We start from the raw sequence: 9,908 nt of genomic DNA on the forward strand, positions 1-9,908 counted from the left end.
TGGAGCAAACTGCAGGACAGTGGGGACTGGACTCTGCTCAGCTCAAGGAGACAGGGCTGACTTCCAGCTCCTCTAGAAAGAGACACGACTGACTCCTCCAGCATCAGTCTCTCTCCCTGAGAAGAGCCTTGTGAGTCCCCCATTTGGGCTGAATTTCCAGTAAAAATGTGTTGGAGGGTTCCTTTCTAATTCAGTGAGCAGAAACTGAGATTGTTGTCACCTGGGAGGGAAACAACCCTGGGACTGCAGAGCTGTGGGGTGAGGGAAGCCAGGAACATCCCGGGATGAAGGGCTCAGCCTTTCCCTTTGCCAAGGGGAGAGCTGGGATCCTAGCTGGCCCAGGGCCACAGGAGCAGCTCCAGAGCAGAGATGGAGAGGAAGACTTGGATCCCAGTCCCTGATCCAACCAGGAGAGCTCAGAGCTCGCTGTTGCATCTTCCCCTGGAGATTCAGTCCCACTAAAAGAGCATTTTTCCCCCACACTTTTTCTGTGTTCCTAATAAAACTGAAATCCGTAAAACTTTGTTTTCCCATGGCAGTCAGTGTATTCCACCAGAGAAGGATGAAAATGGGCCCCAGTGACTGGAGAGCACTATACCTTGAAAACACAGGGAACCCTGCAGCGGGAAAAGTTTTGGGGGTGGGTTTTTCTCTCCCCACTCAATCTAAAACACAAGGTGGCCCCACAAAGCCACCTGTAGCCCATGACAAGGGCATGTGGGCCCTGGGACCTTGCTGAGCACACCTGGCTGCCCTTGCTGGGGCTGCACAATCACCCTGGGGAGCCCCTAGGTTTGGCTCTGCAGCAGTTTTGGGTGAGCAGGATCTGAGGGCAGGCTGGGCACAAGGAGATGGATGGGGACAGGGACAGCCTGAGTGCCCAGCATTGACCAGGACCTGGTGCACAGCACCCAGCACCCCTATTGCCTTTCATCTCCCTTCCATCCTTCCCCACCCCACAAACTCCACCCCTTTTTTAATTACCAGATTAGCATAATTGTACTAAACTCAGAGAACTGTTCTCAGCCCCTGCTGAGCAATTTTCTGCTTCTGTTCCAGGCCTGAAGAAGGCTTTGTTTCCATGAAACCTCTCTTGCATTTTCCAGCTCTACCAGTCGGTCAGGTCATGGTTATTAACTCTCCCTGCACATCTTTCTTCCTCTGCCAGGACCTGTGTGAGTTCCCTCTGGGGATGCATGGAGAGATCCCAGGATTGGCACCACTCCTGCCTGGGCCCTGAGCTTGGAGGGGTGAGCTGCTACTCAAAACCTTCTGCCTCCAGCTGGGGCAGGCTGGGCCACGGCAGATCCTGGGATGTCACCAGGCACCATCTCTGGTCACCTCTGGGAGCTGAGCCACCGGTGCTGGCCAAGACAGAGACACTTCCCATGGCTGGGCCTGCCTGGAGCCTGTCCTGGGGTGCTTGCAATGAGGACAGAGGAGCCCTGGCACCCTGCTAGGCTGCAGCTGCTTGGCCAAATTAAGCTTGAAAAGATAAAAAATGGGCAGGAAAGGCTCTGTGTGCCATGCAGCTGCTCCAGTCCTGCAGGAGGATGCTGAGGGGATGGAGGATCCGGTGGAAGGACAAGGACTGAGCCAACGGAGCAAATGTGCATTTTCCGGTGGCAGCCTCCTCTGATCCATCCCTGATTTGGGGAAGAGTTTGCATATGAGTTTTGAATCCCCCATGAAGGAGCTGCAGGGTGCTGTGGCAGCTCGAGTGCTGGTGGCTGGGCTAGAGAAGTGTCCCCAGTAGTCTCCTCCCTCATCATCAGTGCCCTAGGACAGTGAACGGCTCAGCTCAGCATCCCTGAATTGGCCAAAGGAAGGGATGTGATGCTGGAAGAATTCAGCTGTCTTGGAGCCAAACCCAAACCCACCTCCCAAAGCCTCTCCCTCACTCCCACTGCCAGCCATGAGTCTGCTGTGGGAGGTCCTGCAGGAGCCATCTGCATGGGGCCACCCTTTCCCATCCCTTTCTTTAGGGAAGGCAGTGTTTTCCTGGGAAGGTTGATCTCTCTTGGAGCCAGCACTTTTTGATGCCGTTTCCTTCCAGCCCTGTCCTTTGCTCCCCGTTTATTGCATTTTCTGCACTTTACAGGCTTGCTCCAAAGGGATGGAGGTGCTGCAACACACCCTGATGTGGTGTGGGGTTGAGTCTGTGGATGCTGCAATTCCCCTGGATACCCTGGGAACACAGACAAGGCACTGCTGCACCTACCAAGAGCAACGCTCTGTGGGTGTGGGCTGAGCATCTCCTGCAGTGCCCCCAGCCAGGAGACCCCACGTGGTTTGAATTCTCACTAATTCACCCCTCCAGCCCTGCTCCGGAATGAGCTGACACATTCCCAGCTGCTTTCACTGACCAGCTGCAGTCTGGGGGGCTGTGACACAGGAAATGGTTGGGCTGGAGGGGAGCACAGGATGTTTGGCCTGAAATAGGGATTCATCTCTGGAATCAAGCCTTGAAATGGAGCTGTCCCAGTTGCCACAGCTCCAGTGCCTGTGGTGGGGCAGCTGGTGAGGGAGTTGGTGTCTGGAGCTCTGAAGGCTTTTCCAAAAGCAGAGGAGAAGCAGGGCTTGGAGAACAGGCAGCTCCATTCACCAAGCCTGGTGGTTGGGAAGCTGCTGCACCCCTGAGGCCCAGCAAGGGTGGCCCTGAATGGGGCCAGGGGGCTCAGCAGAGCTGGTGGGACATGAGGAGCAGCCTGGGCTGCAAGGGATGAGCCCAAAGCCTGTGTGACCCCAGGGTGTGGTGTCTGAGTGCCAGCATGGGGACACTGCAGGGTGACCTGGCCCTGGCCCTGGGCAGAGTTCCCCCAGTGATGACCCCACACGACCTCGGCCCAGGACACGTCCTTTAATACCCGTGTGGCTGCACAGGGACATCTCAGCGTGACACAGCTCAGGCTGAGCCGCCGGGCATGGGGCATGGGGGGAGCAGCAGCTGCCTCTGGGGCGTCTGCAGGGCTGGGAGGAGAGGGGTGGCCAGTGGCCCTTGGGGACGGCATGGCCTGTGCGGCTGATGCGGCGGGGATGCCATGCAGGAGCAGGGCTGAGGGCTCTGCTGGAAGGAAGAAGCTCAGGTCTCCTTCCCACACTGTTGTCCTTGCGTTTCAGCTCAGTGGGAATTCAGGGAAGGGCATGAAGGGACGGAGGAGCAGCGAGGGAAGGCTGGCAGCAGGGGTGGGACGGTCTTCTTCCCAGTGCTTCTGTGGGAAAGAAACAGCAGAGGGGCAGCGGGGGCGGCTTTGGCTGCTGCCAGCAGCCTGGCGGTGGTGCCAGCTATGGCCACGGGATGAGGTGGCTTGGGCAGCACACCCGGAGGGGAGCGCCCAGGAGAGGAGGAGAGGGCCTGGCAGGGACCCCACAGCAGGGAGGTGTGGGACAGACCCCCAGCCAAGTGTGGGGTGGGACATGGGCATGGGTTGCCTTTTTCTGTAGGGAGTGGGGGCATTTCTGCACCTCCTCAAGCACAGCCCAGGAGTCTGAGGGAGCACAGTGGGATCAGGACCCGGCCCTACCTCTCACTGCCCCGTGGGGGACTTGGCAGCGTCGAACATCTTCTTCCTCCCCTCCATGCCCGACATGGCTTCCACGTTCTTGCGCCAGTCACCCACTTCCACAGGGCGTTCCTGCGGGAGAGCCGGGGCCGGGGATGAGGGTCTGGCAGCCCTGCCCCATCCCTCTCCCTGCGCAGAGCCCTCAGCTGGGGACACAGCTGCCCCTCGCCAAGTCCCTGTCCCTCTGCCGCGTGTCCTTGCACGAGGAGCCGGCTGGGAGGTGGCAAACAGCAGCCTGGTCTCCACAGGGAGATCTGGATCCATGTGGATACTCCCCTCCTCAAAGCCTGGCCCAGCTGCATTCATGCACCAGAAGGCTCAATAATCCCAGAAAAATGTCTTTAGGAGAAAGAAACCAGGTGGGACTTTGGGTTTACACCAGCACAGTTGGGCAAATGTCGGTAAAAACACTTCCTGCATTGCCCTCCCAGCCCACATAAACCCCACCCCCACTTTCTCTGAGCCTTTGGTGGGGACTGGGATTGTTGGTGTGACAGTGGGAGCCTGACAGACACTTCCAGAGCAGACAGGGGAGGTGACACCAGCTCTGGGCAGGTGACAGCAGCTCTGGGAGCATGCCCAGGTGTCTGCTCTGCCAACCCCCAGCATTTGTAGATTACAAGCTGTGCCCCAACACCATCTCACAACATCTAAAACAAACCCAGGTCCATTCTCCACCTGGTGCCCAGGGCTGTCAGCACAGTTTTCTGTCCAAAGGGGTGGAAAAGTGCTATACCATGATGGGGGGACAAAGGAAAAACAGCTGAAAATTGAGATTCTCATCCAATCTGCTGAGCTGGAACCAGCTGGTGAAACCGCTCTGCGGAAAGGCCCTGGGGATGAGGCACAGCTCCTGGTGCTGGGGCACCTGCACACCCCGGGCAGGTTTGGGCATCGCTGGCATTGACACTTTCCCCTCTCACATCTCTGCCAAGCTGGTGGGAACTGGGCCATTTATCTCAGGCCAAGTGCTGGGCTTCTCTGTCTTATCTAATCTGGGTTTGGGAGTTCCCTGGGAGTTTTCTGGGTGTGATTGTGCCCAACAGGAGCTCTCCTGGTTCCCTACAAGATCAGAGATCAGATTCTGCATGTGCAGCTCAGCAGTGGTGCCAGGGGGGCCCAGGTGAGAGACCCCCACATGCTCTGGGAGGGAAGAGCACCACGGACACCACCCAAGATCTCATGTTAGCATCCACCAGTTGCCTGGCCCAGTCTAACTGGTCCTACGTGGTCCCACAATATCCCACAATGGGAATGGCCTCACAAGGCTCTTTCACCCCGGAGAAGGGCAAGGGCACCCCTAGGAAGTGTGTCCATCTCCTGCCTCCAGAGGAGTCACCCACCTTCTCTGTGTCCTCCTTCTTGACAGACTTCAGGTTGGCCCTGAGATCCATGGACACCTTGTGCTTGGAGCCCAGCAGAGCCCTGAGCATGGCATCGGCTGAGACGCGGACCCGGCGCAGGGGAGGGCGCTTGAACTTCCCTCGGAGATCAAGAACTTTGATTTTCAGATCTTTAATCTGCAGGGGGATGGGAGAAGGAGGAGTGGGAGGTCACTGCTGGGCTGCCTTGTACAAAGAGCCCCTGTGGGAAGCAGGAGGCTCTGCCAGCACCAAGCCCCGGAGGGGTCTGCCCCTCTCCTGCAGGACCACCCCCACCAAGGCTCTGCCCACCCAGGCTCAGAGCTGGGCCATGGGCTGGGCCCAAGCCTGCTCAGGTGGCAGCTGTACTGTGAGAAGCTCTCAGACCCACAGGGGTGACCAGGAGGGTGAGGAACCTCTCTGTGGATCCTGAGGACAGTTTGAGTTCCCTTTGGGCAGGGATGAACCTTGCTCTGAGTGGTGCCTTGCAGAGCAAACACCAGCCCTGAGATATCCCTGGTGCCTGTCCCACATCCCAGCTCAGCCTGGTCCATGACACATCCCCACAGAGGCCAGAGCTGCCATTGGGAGGGAATTTCCAGAAGGAACCAGCCCGTCCTCCTTCCTACCTCCCGGGTGTTATGGTTGCATTTCGCTTCAATGTCGTATCTCTCCTCATCCACAATTTCCACCTTCTCGTGCAGCTCCCTGCACAGGTCCTGGGGGCCGAGGGCACAGGAGAGCGGTGAGCAAGGCCCCTCCATGCTCCCAAGGAGCTCCCTCCACCCTTGGGCCTGAGGAATACCTGGAGCTGGCTCAGGGAGAGCCCACTGGTGTGCAGTGGGGTGACCCGCTCAGACAGGTACCTCTCCTTCTCTGCCTGCTTGTCCACAATCTCCTGATCCCACTCCTCCTTGGCCTTGGCCAGCATCAAACTCTGTGAGCACAAGGAAATGGCAGAAGTGTGAACTGAACAGGCTCCTGGTTCCCCCCAAGCCACTCACACAGCGTCTGTAGGATGGGACAGCCTTGTGTGCCAGCCCCCTCCCTGCTGTCCCCAAACACACATCAAAGCCTCCCCACAGCTTTGGTGTGGGGTGCTGAGGGCAGGCGGGGCCGTGGCACTGGGGGCTGTGGGACTGTGGTCCCGCTGGGTGCTGACGTTGGCTCTGCTGGGGCAGGGAATGTTTATCCCAAGCCAGAGCCCAGAGAGCTCAAATGGGCTGAGGCTTCAGAGCTGAAGGTGTGGGGGTCTCTCCCCAGCTCTGTGAAGGGGAGGTTTGTTTGGACCACAGATCCCACATGAGTGAGAAGAGAGAGGTGGGGTGGGAGCTGCTCCCCACAGCCCATCCTTGTGCTGTTCCTCATGCCCGTCCCGCCGACCACGCGCTCCAACCCGGCTCCTTTCCCCCAGCAAGACAAACCCCAGGGAGTTTCCAGCCCTCGGGACTCACCTTCAACAAGAGTTTGCGTGAGGCTGTGATCTTGGATTTTCTCTAGGGGAAAGGGGAGGGAAAGAGAACACCCTTTGAAAATAAATGCACAGCAAACGCAGAGCAGCACTGAGATCTCTCCCAAAGGGAAAGGCACTTACCTCCCTGCAGGCAGGTGAGCAGCCCAGGAGGAACAGAAAAAACAAGAGAGGAACAAGGCATCAGGAATGACAGTGAAAAAGAAGGGACAGGCAAGGAAAGCATTTCGTGTGGTTGCAGTTGGTTCCTTATTTCTGTATCTCACAGCTGCCACCAGCACGTGAGCCGGGTCTGAGGTGAAGGTGCCCTCTGGGAATGCAGTGGGAGCTCAGGGCCACAGCTAAGAAAGCCCAAATGTCACTCAGGTGTGACAGGTGAGCTGGCACTGTGCCCATCGTGCCAACCCCAGCTCAGTCCCTGCAGTTCGGTCACCCTCATTCCCCCACTCCCACTACAGCTGGGGCAGGATCCTCGGATCCTGCTCGAGTTGCAGGGCTGGGACATCCCCATGGCACTGCTCCAGAAAAGCTCTGCAGGAGTTTCTCCCTTCTCTGCTCGCCAGTGAACGTGGTGTATTTGTACAATGTGCTACAGAGAGCCTCACGGCAAATCCAGAGGGCTGCCCACCCTCAGATCCACATTTTGGGATCTAGGAAAGCCCCAAGGTTTGAACTGGGACATTGAAAGGGCGAACAATTTGCATTTAGAGACAGCTTTTGCAAGGGCAATGGCACAGAGGTGTGGGGCAGGGCAGGGTCTCCCAGCCGATCCTCCCCAAAGGGACAAGCGCAGCCGGGCGAGGGTTCATGGGGTGCGAGGGGACTTCAGCTACTCACGGCTCTGGCATCGCGGCGTGTGCTGTGCCCTGCCGAAGAAAGGGAAAGGAGCTGAAACAAAGGTGCGAATCCCAAGTGCACACAAAGGCGGAAGGCAGCGAGGAGCGATGCCGAGGTGCGGTGCTGCCCCGTGCTGTCGGCGGAGGGAAGCAGCTCCGAGCCTCTGTCCCGCTGGGAAACACGGGACGAGCCGCCGGCTCCGGGAAAACCTGACTGCATTTCGGGCAAGCTCCAGCGTGCCGCCAGCCGGCCCCGCAGGGCTCGGGCTCCTGCTCCTCGGGGCTTTTCCCAAGCTCCGAGCTGTTCCCCCGCCGGCTGCGTCGCCCGCCCCAGCTCGGGGCAAAGGATGGAGGCTGGAAATCTCAGGAGAAATGGGGTGCCTCGGGGGTCCCCCCACTGTGTCGGCTCAGGGAGTCCTGTCCCGCAGCTCCCGTGGGCAACGGCAGGGATGGGAGAGCCAAAATCCACCCGGGGAGTGCCGGAGCAAGGGGCAACACCTCTGCTCTGGAGCCAGGCTGAGAGGGCTGGGGGTGTCCAGTCTGGAGAAGAGAAGGAGCCAGGGAGACCTCAGAGCCCCTTCCACTGCTCAAAGGGGCTCCAAGAGAGTGGGAGAGAAACTCTGGGACAAGGGATGGAGGGACAGGACACAGGGAATGGCTTCCCACTGCCAGAGGGCAGGGTTAGATGGGATACTGGGAAGAAATTCCTCCCTGTGAGGGTGGGGAGGCCCTGGCACAGGGTGCCCAGGGAAGCTGTGGCTGCCCCTGGATCCCTGGCAGCGTCCAAGGCCAGGCTGGACGGGGCTTGGAGCACCCTGGGACAGTGGAAGGTGTCCCTGCCCATGGCAGGGGGTGGAACTGGAGGATCTTTACGGTCCCTTCTAACCCAAACCATTCTGGGATTCTCTAAGTCAGAGCCCACAGCTGAGCAGGTTCCTTCAGCAGCCACATTCCAGGTGAAACACTCAGGGTTTCCTATTTTACATTTGCCTGGTGATCCCAAGCCCTGGCAGCTGCTCCATCCCACGCTGCTCCCTGTTCTGACCTCTCCTGTGCTGAGCAGCGGGGGCAACCTGCGAGCCCAAGCAGCTGAAAAATGTGGGGGACATACCAATCCTTTTAAATTTTTTTCCCTCAAACAGCATTTCCCAGGTGTGGGTTTAGTCCTTTTCCTTAGGAGTGAAATGGACAAGCTGGGATTTTTTGCCTTGATCCTTTTTTATTCCCTGAAATTTGGAAACTGCTTTAGACCCCAAAGATTTCTGCTGGGGGAAATGAAAAGCTGGTCTCAAACAGCTACTCCCAGGCTTGCATGGAGCCTGTGCCAGGCAAATCTCAGGGCACCTCCTGGCTCTGTCCCCTTGTCCCTGTTCTCTCCATGCCCCCACAGCTCAGCCAGAGACATGTCCTGAATCAGTGGAGTTTGGTGGGGGGAAAATGTCATAAAATCCCAGCAGGAATCATCTCCCCCGGAGCCTCCCAATCCAGATCCCTGGATTTACAAGGAAAAATCCCAAGAACAGGAATTTCTTTGTCCTCAAACCACATCAGACAGATCCTGTTTCCTGCCTTTGTGGAGGTTTTTGGTGCTGTGACAAACATCCCAGAGGACACGAGGCAGCACTGGTGCCTTGAGCAGGCTGGGTCCCAGCTGCTGCCCCCCAGTTTATTTCGGGGGTGGCAGAGGAGCCTTTCTCTCCCTGGAGCTGGCGAGGGTTGGGTGCAGCCCCTCAGCGTTTCCATTGTCCCCTGCTGGAACAGAGCCCGGCATTCCTTGGGGTGGGATCCACGCCACACCTCGAGCTCACGACCTCTACCAAGGTCAGTCAAGTTTTAGGGCCAAATAGTCCTAAATTGGCTTCCCAAACAACAGCAGGGACTCGGCTGTGCCAGTGAGACATCCCCAGCAATCCCCAGTGCCAGGACTTTTGGACTCCAGCTGGATCTGGAACATCCACGAGAGACTTCGCTCCCTGATGGGGATGAGAGGATCTGGACAAGCTCTTTCTGCACTATTTGCACTGCCCCAGCTGTGAAGAGCTTGTAAAGTTTATTGAACCACTGGATCATGGAAATCCTTAAAAGAAATAATCCCATAAACCCAAACACAACCAATCCTGACATCCTCCCCCATCCTGGGAGGCTGGAGACAGACCACAGGCACTCTCCCAGCTACTCCACACTCTGCTCCCACCCTGAACCTCACACCAGCAAGCCAGACTGGAACACTCGGACAAGGGCCCTCCAAACGGTCCTGTTTGCCACTTTTTGGAAAAAAACCAGTCAAATATCAGCTCCAAAGTCTTTGTCCCCATTGCAGCCTCACCAATCCCCTCTCCAAGAGCAGAAGAAATGTCTGATCCACCTCAGAGAGGGGGAGAAATTCAGGCAAATTCACGTGCTGGGGGTTCCTCCCTGTCACGTGCGAGTGCCAGGGGTCTTGTGCCCATGTCACCACCAGCACACGCGGAGGGGGACACGGGGCAGTGGCAGTGTCTGTCTTACCTGGCTGTGCAGGAGGGAGGTGACGCCTGGCCTCAGGACAGCCGCGCTCTGCTGGGGCTGTGGCTGAGGGGGGATATTGAATCCCAGCCCTGCCTGCAAGTGGTCGGTAAAAATAGCACAAATCCCCTCCTCTGCAGGCATCTGCTGCAAGCCCCATGAGTGCTGGGACTGC

At 57.9% G+C, this 9,908-nt stretch overlaps 1 protein-coding gene across 3 annotated transcripts; it reads right to left on the reverse strand.

The window, feature by feature from the left end:
- Positions 1–2,841: 2,841 nt before the first annotated feature.
- Positions 2,842–9,908, reverse strand: TNNI1 (troponin I1, slow skeletal type). Of its 3 annotated transcripts, XM_048328052.1 has the most exons (9): positions 9,737–9,892; positions 7,233–7,261; positions 6,519–6,522; positions 6,379–6,420; positions 5,730–5,861; positions 5,554–5,643; positions 4,907–5,083; positions 3,525–3,635; positions 2,842–3,212 (listed from the first exon to the last, which is right to left on the reverse strand). In XM_048328052.1, exons 1-8 carry the CDS (start codon positions 9,875–9,877, stop codon positions 3,528–3,530), a joined length of 723 nt encoding a protein of 240 aa, XP_048184009.1. In that variant the 5' UTR covers positions 9,878–9,892; the 3' UTR covers positions 2,842–3,212; positions 3,525–3,527. The 3 variants fall into 3 exon arrangements, with proteins under 3 accessions (XP_048184009.1, XP_048184008.1, XP_048184007.1); XM_048328051.1 differs by lacking the exon at positions 6,519–6,522 and having other exon boundaries at positions 2,842–3,209; positions 9,737–9,908; XM_048328050.1 differs by lacking the exon at positions 6,519–6,522 and having other exon boundaries at positions 9,737–9,908.

Source organism: Corvus hawaiiensis, chromosome 24 (assembly GCF_020740725.1).
Source record: "Corvus hawaiiensis isolate bCorHaw1 chromosome 24, bCorHaw1.pri.cur, whole genome shotgun sequence".
Lineage (NCBI taxonomy): Eukaryota > Metazoa > Chordata > Aves > Passeriformes > Corvidae > Corvus > Corvus hawaiiensis.